Raw genomic sequence first — 23,603 nt, forward strand, 5'->3', positions numbered from 1 at the left:
GTTTTAACTTACCCGGGGCATCTTCAGCCTCCCATGTCACATTAAAGACATCAATGTCCGAACTGCAGCAGGAAATATTCAATTTAGAGCCATCACAGAAGGTTTCAATGTTAGGAGATGCAGTAATTATAATCTTGGAGATATGGACGACAGTGCTCATATTTTTAATCGTTCCATTTATGCTACCAGAACAGTTGTAAGTACCTACAGGTGGTATAAAAGAGGAGTTACTGAATGTTGAAGTACAATAGTAAAGAAGGGGATCGTATGGAGTAACAGATGGACCATAAGCTTAAAGGGTTTCTGTCACCCTGCAAAACTCTTTTTTTTTTTTTGGGCTAGTTAGATTCCTCATAGTGCGATATAGGAGAATATAATAGTCTTACTTACTTTCATGCGGCCGATTCTTTATAAAACGAACTTTTATAATATGTAAATGAGGGCTCTACCAGCAAGTAGGGCGTCTACTTGCTGGTAGCTGCTGCAGAAATCCGCCCCCTCGCCGTGTTGATTGACAGGGCCAGCCGTGATCTCCTCCTCCGGCCGGCCCTGTCAGTAATTCAAAAATCGCACGCCTCGCGTCATTCGGTGCAGGCGCTTTGAGATGAGGAGGCTCGTATCCTCAGCACTCCCTCAGTGCGCCTGCGCCGATGACGTCTTCTCTTTCGGTGATGTCATCGGCGCAGGCGCACTGAGGGAGTGCTGAGGATACGAGCCTCCTCATCTTAGAGCGCCTGCGCCGAATGACGCGAGGTGCGCGATTTTTGAATTACTGACAGGGCCGGCCGGAGGAGGAGATCACGGCTGGCCCTGTCAATCAACACGGCGAGGGGGCGGATTTCTGCAGCAGCTACCAGCAAGTAGACGCCCTACTTGCTGGTAGAGCCCTCATTTACATATTATAAAAGTTCGTTTTATAAAGAATCGGCCGCATGAAAGTAAGTAAGAGCATTATATTCTGCTATATCGCACTATGAGCAACCTAACTATCCAAAAAAAAAATAATGAGTTTTGCAGGGTGACAGAAACCCTTTAAAATGACTCTCCATTCCGAACCTGTCACATATCTGGTGTCCTCTGTTCCTCACAATCCTGCCTCCATTCTGGTCCCTGTCAGATTCCTTCCAAGATGACCACCACCATTTCAGACTTACACTGTAGGAAAGTATAAAATACATGTGCCCTCTTGCCCTTCACAGTGTTTGGATGAACACCGCACCTACATTATGGGCACTTCTCCATCTGAAGGCAGTGGCATGTCTTAGACTTGGAGGCCATTTTGATAGAAATTCGATGTGGGACCAGAGTGGAGAATCAGAAGCAGTCTGGGAGGAATGGAGAGCACCAGGTATGTTGACTGTACATGTGTCCTGTATAATCAAGTTTTAGGTTTGGACTGGTATGTCCATTAAAGGGATGATCCCATGATTAAGGTAAAAAAAGAAAATCAGACATCATATACTACATGACAATCTTTCTAACAAAGCTAGAACCCCCATGCATTGCTCTAGTGGCTCTACTAGATTTATCTCAAGCTGGCAACTCAGTGGGTGGGTCCATTTTGCCGTAGCTCTCTTCCTATTACAGCTCAGGAGGCAGTTGAAGGATAGAACTGAGCATGTGCGTCCACCTCAGCAAGGTGGACAGAGAAATAGGAAAAATAAAAAACAGCAGGTGGTGCTATACAAATACATTTTGTTCAATAGCTGAGAGGATATGCTAAATGTTTAATTTCATGCAATTACAAAAGTATCCAGATCCAGGCTGCTGCATTTCAACAAGCCCAATCCTTCTGTTTTTAAAAGGGTTGTCTTATCTGAGCCAAAGGGGGCATATCGCTAGGATATGCCCTCATTCCCTGATAGATGCAGGTCTCACTGCTGGGACCCGCACCTACAACGAGAACGGAGCCCTGAAAGTGGTGGCTGGAGGACCCTGGTCCGGCCACAACCAAAGGCTCTCCCCATAGAAGTGCATGGGAGCCACTGCACATGACGGACCACAGCTCCCATTCTTTTCTATGGGCTTGACCGAAATAGCAGAGCCAGCGCTCAGCTATTTTCAGTGGCCCCATAAAAATGAATGTAGGGTGGCTGCACATGCGCATTGCACCCTCCACCACTTTCGGGGCTCCGTTTAGGAGATAGGTGCAGGTCCCAGCTGTGGGACCTGCACCTACCAAACAATGGGGCATATCCTAGAGATATGCCCCCATTGTCTCAGATGAGAATACCCACTTAAGGAAGATAAGTCACCGCCAGAGGTGTCTGACATCAGCTTTTCCCCCTCTCACTACTGAGAACACATGCATGCTTGGCCAAGGTCTAAGAGAGGGGGGGGGGGGGATCTAAAGTGTATTACCAGCCTTAAACACAGCTATAACGTGCCACTATTAGGGCGTGATTTTAATACCTTGGCAATAAAGCGTAAACTATGGAGGAGCTCAATGGCGCCCCCTTTCTGGCTGAATGATTTGTTTCCTGGTAATGTGTTGGCTGCACTCACCGGCATCAGTCCCTGTAAGATCCTTCACCCTCAGCTGGTATAAAACCGTTGATCCTTGTTTCGTGAAGTAAGTTGTATACTTGGAATCATCTGAAATCTTTGTAGAATTGTGATACCAGGTCACGTTCACGACTGCGCCGAAGTTACATGTGATCATTCCTGTGTCTCCTAAGAAAATTGGGTCTGGAGACACTTTGATATTTGGCATTTCTGTGAAGGCAAAGAAAAGGAGAGACGACTTTCAGTCTTGTGCAGGAGGACGTTCCTTATAATATTATTCGTTACATAGTGACAACATATTCTGCAGCTCTTTACAATCAGACATTACTGAGTAAGGGCCCATTCACACGACTGTATATTTGAGTCTGCATCAGTTTTGCAATTTTGTGGATTGCATGTGGACCCATTAATTTCAATGGGGCCGCAAAAAATGTGGACAGCACACTGTGTGCAGTCCACATCCGTACTTCTGTTCCGCGGCCCCGCAAAAAAGATAGAACATGTCCTATTCTTGTCCGCAATTGCAGAACACACAAGCATGGGCGTCCGCAGGAAGGGGCCCTGGAAATCTGTGAACTGAGTTCTGTCTCTGCTCTGCTCTGCAGCACTGGCGGATCCAGGGGGGGGGCAACGGGGCAATTGCCCCCCCCCCCCGAGTTGCTCAGAAGTGGGGGGGGGGCGGCGGGGGGGCACAGGGAGATGAACACTTCCAAGCGTTCATCTCCATAGTCATCTGTATCGCTGTCCTCAGGACAGCGATACAGATGACTGTGCTGAGGCAGGGGAGGGAGAGGCGTGTCCCTTTCCCTTCCTCTGATAGGCTGCCGGCCTAGTGCCTGCAGCCTATCAGAGGCCGGCGCAGGCGGCGCGATGACGTCAACTCGCCGCCTGAGCCGTACAGCGCGGGACACAGGCCGGAAGAGGCCTGCATCGCATCGCTGCCAAGGAGGTAAGTATAAGTGTTTATTTATTTTTGTGTACAATACTGGTGGCTACTGGCACATAATGGGGGTCTCTGGCTACTGGCACATAATGGGGAGCTCTGGCTACTGGCACATAATGGGGGGCTCTGGCTACTGGCACATAATGGGGGGCTCTGGCTACTGGCACATAATGGGGGTCTCTGGCTACTGGCACATAATGGGGGGCTGTCATTACTGGCACATAATGGGGGGGCTGTCATTACTGACACATAATGGGGGGGCTGTCATTACTGACACATAATGGGGGGCTGTCATTACTGGCACATAATGGGGGCTGTCATTACTGGCACATAATGGGGGGCTGTCATTACTGGCACATAATGGGGGGCTGTCATTACTGGCACATAATGGGGGGCTGTCATTACTGGTACATAATGGGGGCTGTCATTACTGGCACAAGGGGGGGCTGTCATTACTGGCACATGATGGGGGGCTGTTATTACTGGCACATGATGGCGGGGCTGTTATTACTGGCACATTATTGGGGGCACTATATGGGCATCTACTGAGGCCACAAAGAAGGGGTATTTTATATGGGGGGTTCTGTACAGTAGAATTTTATACTGGGACACATTATGGTGGGTACTATGAGGAAGGGGGGAAAGGAGTACTATGGGGTCATCTACGGGGGGCACTAAGAAGGGGCATTTTATACTTGCAAATTATGGGGGACACTGAGGGCATCTACTGGGGCATTTTATACTGGTACATTATGGGGGGCACTAGGAGGAAGGGGGGAGAGGAGCACTATGGGGGCACTGTATAGGGGTATTTTATACTGGCACATTATGGGGGCACTATGGGGACATTAGCTCAACTGGGGGCATTACAAGGGGGTATTTTTTGCACTGTCTATTATAAGGAGAATTATTTCTACTGGGGCGGACATTATGGTGGGCTTTATTACTCCCCCATGGTATGATCCCCTAGTAGCAGCACCAGCCTCTCTCTGCTCTGCTATCTCTCTGCCCCTTCTCCAAATCCTTATTATGAAATCTTTCTCATTAGGATAAAACACAACATCAGCTCCGCCGAGCCCCCCAGCCAAGTGTGGAAGTGGTGTCCGAGATCCCCAAGGGCCAAGCCAAGTAACTGTAAGTTTTCATGTGAAATATGTTTGTTATACACATATAGCCTACACTGTGCCACACAATATACAGTATACCGCTACACTGTGTAGTCTGTTCTATAAGCACCATTGTTTTGTGGCAGCGGACAGAAAATAATCTGGAAGTGCCCCTCCCGAGACCAGGCTCTGGATCCGCCACTGCCTGCAGCTCATGCGTTATTATACTTTGTGATAATGAATATGCCCCTCCCCTTCATTACATTCTCAGAAACAAGCAAAGCATGGATGTCAATAAAATTATGCCCCCTCCCCCCGGAAAAATTTCTGCGGACGCTCATGCACACAAGGCTGGTATCCGTGGTTTGCGGATCCGCAATTCGTGGACCGCAGAAATGGATACGCTCATCTGAATGAGCCCTAACAAGGTAATTAACAATTCTGACAACAGGAATGAGGTCCCTGCTCCCAAGAGCTTACAATCTTACTGCATGAACCAGTCAACAGCCACTTAAAATAATGTAAAGATAGAGATTCACTTTAAAGTTTACTGGTGTTGTACTGTATGTTAAAGGGGTTGTCCAGCATTAGCAAAACACACCAGTTTTTTCCCAAAAACAGCACAACTTATGTGTATGGATATGTCTGGTACTGCAGCGTGGATCCATTTGAGTCAAGTGGGAGAGCTATAATACAGCACACAACGTGTGGACATGGGTGGTCACGGACAACACCTTTAAATAGCATAGAGTATTAATGCATCTTAATGGATATTTGCTTAGCACTTCACATGACTCCTCTATGACATGGCACCTATTGAAGTCCTTGGGCATCCAGGTATCACGATGGTGGTTGGGTCTATCTGCTCTTGCTAATGGATTCCCTATGTCTGCACTTAGCCTTGACCTCAAAGCCCAACTCCCCTGAAAAAAAGAGAATTCAGGTGAAGTCAATCTCAATACATCCATACCATCATGTCTGGAGGTCCAGGAAGTTGAGATATAAGGAACTGTCTTTTGGGGTCGTCACGTTGTAGAGCTGATTAATTATTTGTATCTACCTGGGTAACATGAAGGGAACATTGCGGACCACAATTTAATCTAATCTCACAGAGCCACTATGTTGCTTGTCAGGTCCTTGGTGACTACAGGCACTACTGAATATGCCTGCTCATCAGGGGCTTGCAGAGAAGAAGCTGGTGGTGAGGAAACAGAGTTATTAAAGGGGTTTCATCTGGGGTCAGAATTTTGGGATCTCAGGGGTGAATATTGGGGTTTGGTCTGGGGTTTAAATACTGTATATTGGGGTCAGGGGTCTGAATATTGGGTCTATACTGGGGTATGAGTTATGGGTTTGATCTAGAGGTCAGAATTTTGTGGTCTCTAAAAATGTCATGTTCTGGTCCTTCTGATGGATCCGTTAAAAGATCGGATAGTTTGGCTTCTGTTTACTTCCGTTCATACCCATTTTTGTCAATTGTTAGCATTTCCACTTTTTTTGTTCTCCACCCTTTTCTCACAACATAAAAAAAGAGTGTAGAACTTTTCAGAGAGTTATCTTTCTTCTCCACAAAGAAGAATTTCATCGGGTTTGAAGATGTTTCAAGCCCATCTACTGTTTTCTTTGGATCATTTGATCCTGCAAATGTAAAGGAGAAGGATGGCCAGGGCAGGATTTCAATGCCACTATTGGTTATATCTAGTAACCTCTTCAAGGATGAGCCGTGGTGTCTTCTACATGTTTTACAAGGAACTTCAAAACCACCCAGACAAGTTTTGCAACATCTTTCACATGTCAATCTTCAATAACTTTCTACAGAGACTTGACAGATGAAACACCCGATTCTGTAGGAGTGTCATCCAAGAAGATAGACTTAAGGCCACACTAGGATAGTAATCCTTTTCTTATCATTTATGCACCTTACAGTACATAGCTATGACAGTAAACTATTGTCCATCTTTTAAAAATGTTTTTTATTTTTTTTAAATGCTGCATACTTGGGTTAATTTCATTAAATGCTCTTATCCCCTTTCCTATTCACCCCAGGACATACATGCATCTGTTGTGGCTTTTTAATGTCTCTCTCACTTTGATGTATTTAATGCAGTGTTATCTTATTTTATAAATGGGTTAATTAATTTTTGTTCCCTTTCAGATTTCACACTACAGGAGAGATTTTCTCAATTTTCACCTCCAGTTCCGACTTGGAAAATCTACCATCTCATACATTGTAAGGGACACCTGTTGGAATAGACGTCATCTTCTACATGAAGGATACATTCCCTATCCATTCCCCCAGCACTGGGTTAACGTTTCTGTAAAATGTTGTTACCCAGTTCCCAAGATGTCTTGGGGCATCTGATAACAAACACATTAGGATTCTGAAGCCTCCGAGGAGCAGATCTTAATTTTTTAACTATAAAAAATATTTCTCCATTGTTTTCCTGGCAATTGCAAATACAGTACAAAGGTTCATGGCTGTAGACATCGAGACCTAAAAGACGAAAAATGACTCCCATGTATTAAAAAAAACTGTACCATGAGAAGTCAGCTGTATTTCGGGAACTTCAGACTGCCAGAAGCAAGGTCACATCCTAGAATTATAGAGCCCAACATGACTTTGATGTGGTGGCTGCCGAGGCATTCTAAATATGTTAGAAGAACCTGATCAAGCCCTATGCCAGTCAGGGTCTAAGTAATAAAAAACGCATTTCAATTACCGCTAAACCGAAGCCTGAAGCCTGGAGTGTGCATTTGGCATACTTTGTCTTCCTTTTTTTACAATTTATGTACTATTGTTCGTCATTTTTCTAAGGTTCTTGTGATGTTTTCTCCTTTATTTACTTTTTGAAATTAAAAAATGTTAAACTGTTATATTTTTTCTTGACATAAAATTGTATATTGATGTATTATCCTTTGGACACATCATCAGTGCCAGATCTTGGCCGGATGATCACCTGTTGTGTTGCTTTATGGTGTATGGATCTGTATAGTTGAGTTTGTGATTTCTAGTGCACAATGAGGTATCTCCTGAGAAACGAGATTCATCTCATTAGGGGAAGTGACTCCCTATGAGTCACAATCTGACTTTTTACCAAGCCTTGGGACATAACAAGGGAAAATAGCCAGGCCAGATATCCATCCTATCCATCCATAGATACCTGTTTCGGAGTGCTTGTCTTTCGGAGTCACGTCTGGCATGCTGATGTCAGCAGTCATGTGACGTTGAACGTGTCATGTGACCAGGAAGAGAGTTGCCAACTGGGCGTTACCAGTTGGGATGTGTTCCTGCACAGCCTAACACTGTCCACTTAGTGCAGCCTATGTAGGAACACCTTCCTCCCTCAAAATGGTAATACATGTTGGAATACTAGAAGAATGGCACACACAACACAGAGTATGAAAAAATGCTTCAGGATGGTCATTTCAATTATTTACTAAAATAGACATGTCATATAGTGACAGGTCAGCTTTGAATGGAGGTGTTCGCTCGACAGGTGCTTTTTATGGTTTAAGGATAGGTGATCAATATCAGGTGCGGAGGATCGATCCCCCAACGATCACCTGTTTTCAGCAACCACTATCGCTGGGCCATGCTTCCTAGCGACTGTCAATGTTTTACTGTAAATATGTAAAGGCAAAAATACAAAAACAAATGTAAAGTATAAATGAAATAATACATTTTTTTAAATGATACATTTTTGGCAAGAAAAAGTCATAAAAAATAAAGCAGAAACTGAAAATAAACTAATCACAATTTTTTTTATTTATTTAAAGTAAAACTATTCTCAATGTTCAAGAGGTTAGGGGAAGGACATGTTGGACTGTGTATCAGTGCTGGACACCCTGGCTCTGGTGTTGGGGTCAAGCAGATGACTCAAAAATTGAGTCACTTGGTGTGTTATACCCTGCAGGACTTGAAGGGTTGAGAGTATGGAGAGGGTAGGGTTGAGAAAAGGAAGGTTATTGACAGTATCATGGAGCTGATGGAGAATGGAAAAAGGAAGTGGTGGAAAAAGTGAAGGAAAAGAAGAGGAAGCTAAAGCCTGAGAATGAGAAAGAGTGGCGTGAGTGGTAGAAAACTGCTGGTCTTGGGGATTGGTCTGTGACCACAGTTGGGCATTGGAAGGGATATAGGACAGGAGGAGGTAAAGGAATGGGAGATACGATTGGATTTGGGAATATGATTGAGTTGCGGATAAGGACTGGGTTGGGGGATAGGTCTGTAATATAGAAAAAATGGCAATGGGGATAGGACTGGGTTTGGGGGAAAATGTGTTGGTGGAGAGGTTTGAGTTGTAGGCTGTATCTGGGTTGTGGGATAGAACTGTGTTTTTGGGTTGGTTCTAGGAGGGGGGAGAAGAATGGGATATATGCCCTGAGCAAGAGTGCCTGCTGACAAAGTTTTTCCCTAGTGACATTTGGTCAATCCAAGGAGTCAGAATAAGGACAAACTGTTCATTCCATGTAAGGGTATCGATCTCCAAGTTTTGATGTTTTTTCCAGAAACACATTTAACTCCAAGCATAAAATTAAAAACCATACAAAGAATAAAAACTAATTTCAAAAACAATTTGTTGGTCATAATGGTTGAATGACTATATTATACAGGGAGTGCAGAATTATTAGGCAAGTTGTATTTTTGAGGATTAATTTTATTATTGAACAACAACCATGTTCTCAATGAACCCAAAAAACTCATTAATATCAAAGCTGAATATTTTTGGAAGTAGTTTTTAGTTTGTTTTTAGTTTTAGCTATTTTAGGGGGATATCTGTGTGTGCAGGTGACTATTACTGTGCATAATTATTAGGCAACTTAACAAAAAACAAATATATACCCATTTCAATTAATTATTTTTACCAGTGAAACCAATATAACATCTCAACATTCACAATTTTACATTTCTGACATTCAAAAACAAAACAAAAACAAATCAGTGACCAATATAGCCACCTTTCTTTGCAAGGACACTCAAAAGCCTGCCATCCATGGATTCTGTCAGTGTTTTGATCTGTTCACCATCAACATTGCGTGCAGCAGCAACCACAGCCTCCCAGACACTGTTCAGAGAGGTGTACTGTTTTCCCTCCTTGTAAATCTCACATTTGATGATGGACCACAGGTTCTCAATGGGGTTCAGATCAGGTGAACAAGGAGGCCATGTCATTAGATTTTCTTCTTTTATACCATTTCTTGCCAGCCACGCTGTGGAGTACTTGGACGCGTGTGATGGATCATTGTCCTGCATGAAAATCATGTTTTTCTTGAAGGATGCAGACTTCTTCCTGTACCACTGCTTGAAGAAGGTGTCTTCCAGAAACTGGCAGTAGGACTGGGAGTTGAGCTTGACTCCATCCTCAACCCGAAAAGGCCCCACAAGCTCATCTTTGATGATACCAGCCCAAACCAGTACTCCACCTCCACCTTGCTGGCGTCTGAGTCGGACTGGAGCTCTCTGCCCTTTACCAATCCAGCCACGGGCCCATCCATCTGGCCCATCAAGACTCACTCTCATTTCATCAGTCCGTAAAAGTCTTGAGATATTTCTTGGCCCAGTCTTGACGTTTCAGCTTGTGTGTCTTGTTCAGTGGTGGTCGTCTTTCAGCCTTTCTTACCTTGGCCATGTCTCTGAGTATTGCACACCTTGTGCTTTTGGGCACTCCAGTGATGTTGCAGCTCTGAAATATGGCCAAACTGGTTTCCAGTGGCATCTTGGCAGCTGCACGCTTGACTTTTCTCAGTTCATAGGCAGTTATTTTGCGCCTTGGTTTTTCCACACGCTTCTTGCGACCCTGTTGACTATTTTGAATGAAACGCTTGATTGTTCGATGATCACGCTTCAGAAGCTTTGCAATTTGAAGAGTGCTGCATCCCTCTGCAAGATATCTCACTATTTTTGACTTTTCTGAGCCTGTCAAGTCCTTCTTTTGACCCATTTTGCCAAAGGAAAGGAAGTTGCCTAATAATTATGCACACCTAATATAGGGTGTTGATGTCATTAGACCACACCCCTTCTCATTACAGAGATGCACATCACCTAATATGCTTAATTGGTAGTAGGCTTTCGAGCCTATACAGCTTGGAGTAAGACAACATGCATAAAGAGGAGGATGTGGTCAAAATACTCATTTGCCTAATAATTCTGCACGCAGTGTATAACTTAAAGGGTATCTGTCAGCAGATTTGTACCTATGAAACTGGGTGGTGACCTGTTACATGTGTGCTTGGCAGCAGAAGACATCTGTGTTGGTCCCATGTTCATATGTGCCCGCATTACTGAGAAAAATTATATATTAATATATGCAAATGAGCCTCTAGGTGCATTGGGGGAATTGCCATTATACCTAGAGGCTCTGCTCTCTCTGCAACTGCCACATCCTCTGCAGGACCAGGCAGTGAAAACGTCATCATGCCTGGACCTGTCAATTAAAGTGCAGAGGGCGCATATGAATATGGGACCAACACAGAAGTATTCAGCTGCCAAGTGCACATGTAACAGGTCAGACAGGTTCATAGGTACATGTAACGGATCACCTGGCACCCTGACCGGGTACCTTCGTTGATGGATGCTCCTAGCGCTTCCCGAGGACTCCAAGCACTCCACTCTACACCAAAACCACCACAGGAACAAGGAACAGGAACAGCTCTTACAAGAGCTAGGGGTTATAGCCAGGGGAATATAGCAAATCTTCAGCGTATAGCAATCCCCACACACATGAGACAAGGCTCTCTCTTGAAGGTAAAACAGGAACTCACTTTATTGAAGATCAACTCAGTATATATACAGTTCAAGAAGTCTAACAACATAACGCAATCAACCATGAACAACATGCAAACAGACATCTTCACCCCCTCCATAATGAATGAATAGGGAGAAAGGAGACACATGTGATGGGATTATCTCCTGAGTGTATCATAGGGTGATCTACTCATCTAGGAGTCGGCTTTCTTAATCGCATCACTAACACAATCAGTGGGAGTCTCAGTGCAGAGTTAACCCTTTTTGTGTTGCTGAATCCACACCATGCCTTTTTAATGGGCAATAGGAAATATGTGGCATATCAATTCCACACATAAATCAGGGTTCATAGTTCCTTGTAACCCCAAAAGGTCTGAGGGGGTCTCCATAGTTCTGGGTCCATAGTCTGTAGGAAGGAGGCTGGCAACCAGGCTTCTCCAATGCAATGTGGCGAGATTGGTCTCGTCACATCTCTCCCCTTTTCCAAACAGACTAAGGGTATCTGACTTCCTGCCAGTCAGTGCCCTTGTTAGTCCAGCAGCCCACCAACAAAACAGAAACAGCAGTACAGCCCACTCACAATAAATGGTTACTACACCTGAGCAAGGGAGAAACTTGTCCATGTCCAGATGCCTCACCATGGCTGTGTGGGGGACTGGTAGACTGCCTTGGTGGGTTGCTGAGTGGGCATAGACCAGCGGTACTTTGCCCTGGTGCCAGCGCTACCACGGAAGAAGCCTGGTAGGAGCCTGGTTGTTGGAGGGGCAGACGACTGTCTCCCCTTTGGATACCCAGCTCTGCTGCTGGAGGGGGAGACCGATTGTCTCCCCTTTGGCTAAACAGCCCTGTTGCTGGGGGACAGGACCAACTGTCCCAACCCCCTGTGCTGTGAGTGCAGAGACCACGGTCCCATTTGCACTGTTGTGGGGCTTACTGTCTCCCCCTGGTACTTTAAGCTGCTGCTGGGGAGAGGGGGTAACAAGCTCCTCTCCCATACATACTTCCAACCGCTGGGAAGGGCGACCGACCGTCTCCCTCCCAATACAGTGTCCTGCTGCTGGGGAAAGGAGACTGGCTCTCTATTCCCTGCTGGACCCTCTGCCGCTGGGGTTGGAGGACAAAGCTTTCCTCGCCCAATAAAACACTCTGCTGCTGGGGAACAGGACCGACTGTCTCTGCCCCCTGTAACTCAGCCTGCTGCTGGGGAATGGAGACTGGGCTCCCAATTCCCAATAAATCACATTGCCGCTGGGGAGAGGGGGTAGCAAGCTCCTCTCCCATACATCCTTCCAGCCTCTGGGGAGGGAGACCAATTGTCTCCGCTCCCAATACAGTGTCCTGTTGCTGGGGAAAGGAGATTTGGCTCTCTATTCCCTGTAGGTCACTCTGCCGCTGGGGGACAGGACCGACTGTCTCTGCCCCCTGTAACTCAGCCTGCTGCTGGGGAATGGAGACTGGGCTCCCAATTCCCTGCAGGACCGGTGGAGAGACCTCTGTCCCATCTCCACCGGCCCCCTGGGGTTCTTCCCCGTAAACCTCCACAATATCTTCCCAGCTGAAGGGGTCTGGCTCTGTCACTCTGCTCTCCTGATGAGCCTTCTCACTGGAGTGGAACAGCTGCTGGTAGTCCTGTTCCAGCTCCATCTCCCGGGTCACCAGGTGGACCAGGTCCTGCTCAATCTCATGAGTGTCGTCCCAGTCATACCTGCTCTCCCTCCATTCAAAGAGATCACGGAACTGGGCTTGTGTAGGGCTCCCAAACTCCATCTCTGAAAAAGTCTCCCATAACAAGCCAAGACCATTAAACTCCTCTCCCTCTGGCTTGTCATGCTCAGCTGTCCTGGGTAGGTACTGTGCCCCATACCACCAGAGCGCCTGGTAGGCATCTTCCAGCCACAACTCCTGCCATACTATGTGTTCCAATTTCTTTACCCATTCCTCCCGGGGCTGCTCTCCCAGGAAGGGCATCCGCAGGGCTACTCGCTTCTGCAACCGCTTGTCTTCCGTGGGGAGTCTCTCGTCCCGCAGATACTCCACAATACCCAGTGCCTGGTACCAGATGCCTTTACGGACTGCATCTCGGTCATCCATGACACCCTCATCGTACTCCCCTGCTGTTTCCATTCTGTTGCTCTTAGGGTCACTGTACTGGGACATGCGTTGCCCCCAGCTTGTAAATCCACGAAATGGTGTCTCCTGTAGCTGTCCCTCTGGCTGTGGGAACGATCCCGCCGCTTGCCACCAATGTAACGGATCACCTGGCACCCCGACCGGGTACCTTCATTGATGGATGCTCCTAGCGCTTCCCGAGCATCCAAGCACTCCGCTCTATACCAAAACCACCACAGGAACAAGGAACAGGAACAGCTCTTACAAGAGCTAGGGGTTATAGCCAGGGGAGTATAGCAAATCTTCAGCGTATAGCAATCCCCACACACATGAGACAAGGCTCTCTCTTGAAGGTAAAACAGGAACTCATTTTATTGAAGATCAACTCAGTATATACACAGTTCAAGAAGTCTAACAACATAACGCAATCAACCATGAACAACATGCAAACAGACATCTTCACCCCCTCCATAATGAATGAATAGGGAGAAAGGAGACACATGTGATGGGATTATCTCCTGAGTGTATTATAGGGTGATCTACTCATCTAGGAGTCGGCTTTCTTAATCGCATCACTAACACAATCAGTGGGAGTCTCAGTGCAGAGTTAACCCTTTTTGTGTTGCTGAATCCACACTATGTGGCATATCAATTCCACACATAAATCAGGGTTCATAGTTCCTTGTAACCCCAAAAGGTCTGAGGGGGTCTCCATAGTTCTGGGTCCATAGTCTGTAGGAAGGAGGCTGGCAACCAGGCTTCTCCAATGCAATGTGGCGAGAATGGTCTCGTCACAGTACAAATCTGCTGACAGATGCCCCTTAATAAAAATGTAATGTTATAAATTTATAGAAAACAATTCCAAAAATTTTAAATTGCAGTACAAAACCAAAAAATTAAAAAACTATTAAAAAAAATATTCTCACATTATGTAAAATTTTAAAAAAGTGAAAATCATTGAAAAGTGTATAAATATATTATACATGTAAATACAATTCTACTTAGAACAAAAGAAATTACCAAATTAATTTATAAAGATGACTAACAACATACCATCATTCATGATATTACACACACTGCCTACACTAAAATCATTAACCCCCCTACCCCAGCAGTACTTACCACAAGTTTTCATGTTGCTATGATGATTCACCTCCGAGGAGTTTTCTGGGCTCCACTTCATCAGAAAAAAAAACTAAATGCAGTGGCACTGCTTTCAGATGACCGTCATGTGGTATTCAGAGCTCAGTTTGATCACTTGAGGTCACTACTCACTAGGTCATTTCAGAATGCTAGTTTGTGCAGGCTCATTAAAACAAACAGATCGGTTAAATGCAAATAAGTCCTGCAGATAGAATTTTTCCTTTTGTCTTAAGCATGACGTAACAGACGCAAACTGAGCACAGGATGATGAAAGCGTTCCTTTCCAATTTTCTCTTGTTCAATGGAACAGACTAACAGAAAGGCTGATATGGGCTCAGCCAGGTCCTTATCGTGAGAACAATATCTCGCGATAGGGAATATCTGCAGGCAGACCCTGCCCAATGGCAAGATAATCCCCAACAAACCCCACCCCATAACAAGCCATTCCATAGTTGCCAACAGTTCTGACTTTTACGTTTACACTAAAGGGAAGACAGACAAACCATAGCAACAGTCTTTTAAGGTACCAGTGGAAAGGGACAGAGGACATTAATGAAAGCTGTTATTATAAGGTAATTACAGATCTTTTGGAAATCATTGACTGACTAAATCAGGTATACGGTATACATGCCTAGCTCTAATAAACTAGCAAATAATAAAATATATGAACGTTACACTTTAACAACTACTGTATGCTTTACTGGACGACATGTCATTACTTATGGGTGCTGGTGGACCAACAAGGCTAGGACCTCGCCTAATTAAAAAAATTTGTATACTAGAATTTTTTTTTAAATGTAAACCCCTGACACAACCATTGACCACACACATTCAATAACTGTCCGATAAACAATGAATTGACTGAGGTCTATTCCTATTGATTCCTCATGTCCTTGGGGGGAGATAAGCAACTTGTCGACATATATGGTGACACTTATCTCCTGCCAAGTGGAAATGTTCAAAGCAGGTAAACTAAATAGGATATTGCAGATCTGATGATTGTCTTACTTTTGCAGTATTTCTGCAGTGGAAGTGTGGTGTTACATGCGCACTCTGTGTCAGTACACAGCCCAGATGTCCATAGACACTGGTAGTCCTTCCTACAGCTGCATGCAGCTACAGATCCGCTCAGATTGCAGGCTGAAAGAATAAAAACGGAAAAACGTGAAATAGACACGGTAGAACTTAGCAAATGAGTCTGAAAATTTGTATAGAGCTGCTCTTTATCACAGCTGAGTGTTTGTTGCAGTTGTATGCAGTCAAGACTATCCTCTGAGATAAAGAGGTTGGCTAAATTTTCTTGTATGTACAGTTGTAAGAAAAAGTATGTGAACCCTTTGGAATGATATGGATTTCTGCACAAATTGGTCATAAAATGTGATCTGATCTTCACAACAATAGACAATCACAGTCTGCTTAAACTAATAACACACAAAGAATTAAATGTTACCATGTTTTTATTGAACACACCATGTAAACATTCACAGTGCAGGTGGAAAAAGTATGTGAACCCTTGGATTTAATAACTGGTTGAACCTCCTTTGGCAGCAATAACTTCAACCAAACGTTTCCTGTAGTTGCAGATCAGACGTGCACAACGGTCAGGAGTAATTCTTGACCATTCCTCTTTACAGAACTGTCTCAGTTCAGCAATTTTCTTGGGATGTCTGGTGTGAATCGCTTTCTTGAGATCATGCCACAGCATCTCAATCGGGTTGAGGTCAGGACTCTGACTGGTCCACTCCAGAAGGCGTATTTTCTTCTGTTTAAACCATTCTGTTGTTGATTTACTTCTATGCTTTAGGTCGTTGTCCTGCTGCAACACCCATCTTCTGTTGAGCTTCAGCTGGTGGACAGATGGCCTTAAGTTCTCCTGCAAAAAATGTCTTGAAAAACTTGGGAATTCATTTCATATTTCCTTTGATGATAGCAATCCGTCCAGTGCCTGACGCAGCAAAGCAGCCACAAACCATGATGCCCCCACCACCATACTTCACAGTTGGGATGAGGTTTTGATGTTTGTGTGCTGTGCCTCTTTGTCTCCACACATAGTGTTGTGTGTTTTTTCCAAACAACTCAACTTTGGTTTCATCTGTCCACAGAATATTTTGCCAGTACTGCTGTGGAACATCCAGGTGCTCTTGTGCAAACTGTAAACGTGCAGCAATGTTTTTTTTGGACAGCAGTGGCTTCCTCTGTGGTACCCTCCCATGAAATCCATTCTTGTTTAGTGTTTTACGTATCGTAGATTCGCTAACAGGGATGTTAGCATATGCCAGAGACTTTTGTAAGTCTTTAGCTGACACTCTAGGATTCTTCTTCACCTCATTGAGCAGTCTGCGCTGTGCTCTTGCAGTCATCTTTACAGGACGGCCACTCCTAGGGAGAGTAGCAGCAGTGCTGAACTTTCTCCATTTATCGACAATTTGTCTTACCGTGGACTGATGAACAGCAAGGCTTTTGGAGATACTTTATAACCCTTTCCAGCTTTATGCAAGTCAACAATTCTTAATCGTAGGTCTTCTGAGAGTTCTTTTGTGCGAGGCATCATTCACATCAGGCAATGCTTCTTGTGAAAAGCAAACCCAGAACTGGTGTGTGTTTTTTATAGGGCAGGGCAGCTGTAACCAACACCTCCAATCTCATCTCATTGATTGGACTCCAGTTGGCTGACACCTCACTCCAATTAGCTCTTGGAGATGTCATTAGTCTAGGGGTTCACATACTTTTTCCACCTGCACTGTGAATGTTTATATGGTGTGTTCAATAAAAACATGGTAACATTTAATTATTTGTGTGTTATTAGTTTAAGCAGACTGTGATTGTCTATTGTTGTGATTTAGATGAAGATCAGATCACATTTTACGACCAATTTGTGCAGAAATCCATATCATTCCAAAGGGTTCACATACTTTTTCTTGCAACTGTATATATTATACCAAACTGGAGGCAGCATGTTTGTGCAGCTGCTAGTGCAGCCTTCTGGATGTAAACAAGAATGTTCCCATTCACTGACAGGTAGCAGAGATCTTACGTTGTCAAAACTGAAAAGATTGTTTAACTCTTTAAAATGAGCCAGAGATATAGTGTTAGTGCTATGTATTTTCTTCAATAATGCTCTGATTCCCTATGACACAGATACTATCAATGACTCCAGCTTAGCTGCATTGTCTGTTGGAGTCTGAAGGTAGTCTGAAATTCCCCTCCTTATATGAACTTGGACAATCATGACATACCTAACAGGTATGTTATTTTAGCACATTAACTTTTGTTGGTCCAAGGAACAACATTTAAGTGTATGGTGGGACCCACAGCGATCAAGAGAATGGGAGTCCTCTGATGTGAATGGAACGGTAGTCCACATAAGTGACCGCTGCTTTATTCACCTCTCTGGGACTGACGGAGATTGATGAGCTGTACTTGTCAGTCCTATGAATAAGGCGGTGGTCACTAATGCTGTATTGCAGGGATGGCCAACCTGCGGCTCTCTAGCTGTTGTAAAACTACAACTCCCACCATGCCCTGCTGTAGGCTAATAGCTGTAGGCACTCTGGGCATGCTGGGAGATGTAGTTTTGCAACAGCTGGAGAGCCGCAGATTGGCCATTCCTGCTCTATTGCTTCATTTATGCAGGGGACTTAGGGACCCCTCCTATCCATGGGTCAACCCCTTTAAAGGGGGATCCCGCAATTCTGCTTTAATATGTCAGAATGTGGAAAATAAGTTTGGTAAGGTCCATAGACTCCCCTACACCCCACCAACTATGAGACTCACCTGGAAAGACATCTACACTGGATATCGTAATCAGTTGACCGAGCGACAAGTCCTTCAGACTTGTCTCCAGTAAGTTTCTGATAGCTGCCGCCATGCTGAAATCCGGAAAACTTAGTTCAATGTCAGCCTCAAAGTCTGCAGGAAGGTCAGTGGCTGGAAGAACACAAATAAGTCATTTTCTGATGTAAAAAAAATAAATCACTATTTTTGGCACATGCCCTAGTTGCCTCTTTTATTTCCCCCGAGGATAGGCATGAGGGGACATAGCTAAAAATGCATCATTTGTAAAGGGACCTGGTTTGAGGTGACCCCAACATTACAGAGGATCCCCTGGACACTGTAAGGTGTCACCATGCGTTGCTGCACTCCGGAGGGGATGGCAAAGTGTGGTACTGCACAATGGTAAATAAGTCCAGAGGGTCAGGGTTTGTAGTAAACCAGTGTGCTTCTTTACTGGTGGACCTCAAGTGCAAAACAGTACAGACGAGGCACAGAGCTGGCTTCTTCAGTCTTCTCCCAGGTAGAAGAAGGTTCTGGTCTGAGGAGAGGCCTGAACTAGCTGTCTCTCCCAGAAGGCTGGTACCCTGGTCAAAGGGCTGGTGACTCACGGTCTGCGACTCAGTTATTGGGCAAGGTAACCTCATCTCAGCGTCTTCTTCTGATCACTCGTGCAGTCTGACATAGTTTCTCCTACTAAACACTGGTCCCTATTTGCAGACCTCTAGGGGCTCTGACTGCTCTACTTTTATACAGTTTATACCTGATCCAGAACTTTCTAGGAGTGAAGCTGGAGAAGCGGCCTAACAGAAACTATATCGCAGTTAACGGCTGGTATTGAGTTGTATTGTGCCTCAATACAAGTCAATGGGAATGACTAAGCAGTTTCCAGATGTAATCAACAGTCTGACACAGCAAAGCTAGACGGTCAAAAGTTCACTATGTCTGTTTTTCCCCTCCAAAACTCAGTTCTTCATAGTCCCTCAGTTTTAGCTGTCTACGTATTAACCCTTTCCACAATTCAGTGCAAATACAGTGCAATAACAGTGCAAATGAAGAGTATGTATTAAAATAAGCATAAATGCAGTTAAACAATATGAAAAAGTATAAATGCATAGCATAAATGACAGTGCAAGTTAACCCTTCAAAGTTCAGTAAAGTAGTGAGTTTATGGCTTTGCATAGCAGCTATAGGGGGCAAATATCCACAAATTTGGCGTTCTTAATGGGAAATTTTTATGTGCCAGTCTTAATCCATACTTTGTTGAAGTAAAATGCGCCAAATACACTAAATTTGATATATTTTTGTCAGTTCTTTCTCCAGAAATTGAGAAATACACTTGCCATGAGCAGGCGTAGATTTGCAATATTATTTGCGCCAATTTCTGTGATATTTATTAGTAAATCTGTCGTTCAAACCCTGTTCACTTTTCTCATCCTTTTTGAAAATTGGCAAGTGAAAAGTCAAATTATTGTGTAGTTACGACGTATTCCATGATTTGTGTCCTTTTAACGCCACATAACTGGCACGAATAAAAAAATACATTCCCTCTAGAGCTGTGTTATACAAACTGGAGGAAATCCAAAGGGCAGAACAGAATAATGGAAACAAGACTGAGTGTGGACAGTTTAAAGGGCTACTGGAGGTCCCTAAATGGTGGAGGTCAGGGAATCATTGACCTTGTTGCCCTCTTTGCCTAACCCAGCCTTTTTGACATACATTTACTATGCATATTATGTTTCTGACTGCAGGGCCTAAGTTGTATAATAAGCTTTAAAAAAAATATGTGTCAAACTTTTTAGTTCTAAAAGAATAATCAATTACCTGCACGTTTCTCTCGAATCAATGATTCCTGGTTGTCGGTCCTGAAAATCTTAGCAAATATTGATTTAGTCCTTTATGAATATTCACATAATAAATGTCTTTACCAGTGCTAAAATAGCATTGAAGCCACAACATAAAAATATCTTAACGGATACAGCAATATCTGGTTCTCCTTTTTGCAAAAATACCCCTTTTAGTACTTTTTTTACAAAAAAATCTCATGTTACTTTGCAATTTTTGAGAAAGTATTAGTGTATATTCAAAGGGGTTTTCCAGACTCATGATATTGATGACCTGTCCTCAGGATAGGTCATTATTATCTCATCGGTGAGGATGCAATACTCCACGCCAGTCCCGTACATAGGGCCCCATAGCAAGGATCTAACCAGGCGCCCCACACAGGACAGAAGGGTTTCTGCCTAAACCCCTTTCAATGACTCTTGGGCCATTTTTTTACTGCTTCATTTGCTCAAAGTTTTTCCTTTAGAGGGTAGAATCCTGACCAAGTTTTTACCTCGAGTAGAAGAGGAGATAATACGAACTAAGACTGGGCCCCCGCTTGCCCTGGGCCCCATAGAAGTCGCATGGTCTGCCGCTATGGTAGTTACGCCCCTGCCCCACGCCTCCAATGATTAGTTGTTCCCTGCAGTCTCTAGCACTGGAGATAGCTCTTGAATGGAACAGGAAGCAGACAGCTCCAGTCAAAGTGTAGTGACCGTGCTGGGTACTGCAACTCAGTTACCAGTGAAGTCAATGGGAGCTGAGCTGCAGTAACCTGGTATGGCCACTACATCTTGAACGGAGCTGTGCTTCCTGTTGCATTGAAAGTGCTAGTTTCAGCGCCAGAGGCTCCAGGGAACAGGAGGAGGAGCAGAGTTTTGGACCCTCATTTATTGGATATTAATGACCTACCCAGAGAATAGGTCATTGATATCAGAAGCCTGGAAAATCCCTTTAAGGCACGTGGACAGTCTTTTGGCATACGCTAGGAGCATAGGAGTCTGTGGACATGTCAGAGGGATACCGTACATTGGGGAATGCTCCCGACCTAATCCTTTGATGAGTTGTGAACTGAGCCTTACAGTGGCAAACAACACTTCTACATGATGCCTATGCTGTGTTCAATACCCAAGTCATGGTGCTATACAATACCTAAATACCTCCTTATGGTGTCCAAATAATATTAACCTATTGTGTCAACATACGCTTCTGACACAATACTGCCATTTTATGTACAGGCAATGTCTAAATAATTCTTCCACATAATACTGCCATATAATACTAAAATAATGCTACCATATACTGGACATTTCAGTTAATACCACCATAAAATGCCCAGATAAAATGCAGGATTCAAATAATACTCATTTATAGAGCCCACACAATAGTGCCATTAATTAAGTGCCTAATTCTGCAATATAGCAAAAAAATAATGCTGCCATATACTGCTAAATAATATGGGGTGGTTTTAGGGTTCATTTTAATTTATTGTTAGGCACAACATTGACTGGAAATAAAGACTGCCTGACATTGGAGGGGAATGTTTTTCACTGTAGCATCAAGCAGCTGGTGGGGTCAAATCTTCAGGGGTCCTAGGCAATCGCCCATTTTGCCATCACCTGGTTCTACTTTTGGAGTTATGGTGTTTTAGCTACTGTTATAGAGAATTTTAGAAATATGCATTATTTACCAGGAATGTCAGAGCTTTATTTTATTAGTCTTATTTTATTCTTTTAGTTTTTTATTCGTAGTGTATTAATGACTGGTTGGCCAGTCAATAGAATTGTTGAACTTGTGATCATCTGATTAAAAATTATCTCCAGTGGATAAGATGAGTATCATCAGTAATGATACCCTCCTGCAACTTTATTAGGAACACCGCTGAAACAGAGATTATTCAGCCACAGGGTCTTCATGTGATCAGATGGTTCACTTAGTCTAAATCTCATCATCCAAGTGAGGCTAGGTTGTCAGAGACTGGATTGAGTTGGATTGTGAAGGTTTTTGTTAGCACCTCCGTTTTTGCGCAGGCAACTTTGTCCAGTCTTCTGGCTCAGAATTCTGCTTGTAGTTTTCAGAGTTGTAATCTAAACCTGAGGAAGCTTCCATTGGAAGGAGATGTTCACTTACTGGTGGATGGGAAAAGCCTCCCAGATCTTCAGCCTTTACTTCCAATGGCGTTCCAAATGAAAGATGAATTATGAATAAATAAAGAAGTGATGACAGCATTGTCATAGTGGACTGGAAGCTGAAAGAAAACATGACAATATAATGTGTTAGCATTTGTATCGAAATTATGATCTAGGCTTCTAAGTCTTTATCTATCTATCTAGACAACAGCAAAGTAAGAGCAGCATAGAAAGAGACAAAAATCGGGCACAAGTCCAAGTGACATGTCTCAGACCCCAAGTTGTACGATAAACATAAATCCGTCAGCACTCCAAAGTTTCAAGCTTGACAAAGGCTCCATTGAAATGAGCTGAAGGGTGAATAAATGCCACTTTTTCCTTTTTTTGATACTCTGGATCAAAGCCCATGGTCTGTGGAGGAGCTGCACCTAGTATATTCCCTGAGAGTGCTGCTTATCTATCTCATTATCTATCTATCTATCTATCTATCTATCTATCATGCCTTGAAAAAGTACTCCTACCCTTGAACGTTTCCACCTTTTTTACGTTACAACAGGGACGGGGAAGCTGGTCAGAGTTGATAGGAAGAGCAAAAAAAAAAGGAAATCCTGGAGGAAAACCTGGTAGAGGCTGCAAAAGACTTGAGACTGGGGCAGAAGTTCACCTCCTTCCAGCAGGACAATGACCCTAAGCATACAGCCAGAGCTACAATCGAATGGTTTAGATCAAAGCATATTCATGTGCTAGAATAGCCCAGTCAAAGTCCAGACCTAAATCCATCCAGTCACAGACGCTCTCCAGCCAATCTGACTGAGCTTGAGCTATTTTACAAAGAAAATAGTGCAAAAAGAAGGGGAAAGGTGCTCATAGGGTTATATGTATAGATCAATAATGTTGGTTTAGATGATTGAGCTCACCTTGTATTGTTGTGCAAGCATAGGCACAACTCTAGTGTACGCAGGCATAGGCAAGATGTCGGTGCTGCCGGTGTTGTTCGATCCTCACTTAAAGGGGTCGCCATGATCCTGCCCACTCACCAAAAGACGCCAATTCCAATATCGACAATTCTACTTTATCCGATGACACACTCATCACCATCCATACCACCAGCATTTGTGATAACCCAGATACTAACACCACCCAATCTGTATTATTTTTACCCCTTCCCGGGGCCCTGACCACAGAAGCCACGCATGCCCTCAGGCAACCATCAGGGACCACAATAATCACAGACTTCTTCAGACCAGTACTACAGAGGGGCCTCAAATGAAGAATAAACCCCGTAGAGGAAGAAGAGGTGGAAAATCAAGAAAGAAACCCCAAAGAAACAA

General features: G+C 44.0%; 1 protein-coding gene across 1 annotated transcript in view; it reads right to left on the reverse strand.

Moving 5' to 3' along the window:
* The window catches only part of LOC120998981 (adhesion G protein-coupled receptor F5-like), a 68,045-nt gene extending 44,752 nt beyond the window's left edge, over positions 1–23,293 (reverse strand). Inside the window, exons 1-6 of the mRNA XM_040429859.1 lie at positions 23,190–23,293; positions 22,158–22,391; positions 20,144–20,214; positions 18,323–18,475; positions 2,506–2,715; positions 13–204 (exon numbers count right to left, since the gene is read on the reverse strand). Coding sequence (XP_040285793.1) covers positions 13–204; positions 2,506–2,715; positions 18,323–18,475; positions 20,144–20,214; positions 22,158–22,391; positions 23,190–23,293 — 964 coding nt within the window. The remainder of the gene's footprint in view (positions 1–12; positions 205–2,505; positions 2,716–18,322; positions 18,476–20,143; positions 20,215–22,157; positions 22,392–23,189) is intronic.
* Positions 23,294–23,603: the final 310 nt, after the last annotated feature.

Source organism: Bufo bufo, chromosome 4 (assembly GCF_905171765.1).
Source record: "Bufo bufo chromosome 4, aBufBuf1.1, whole genome shotgun sequence".
NCBI lineage: Eukaryota > Metazoa > Chordata > Amphibia > Anura > Bufonidae > Bufo > Bufo bufo.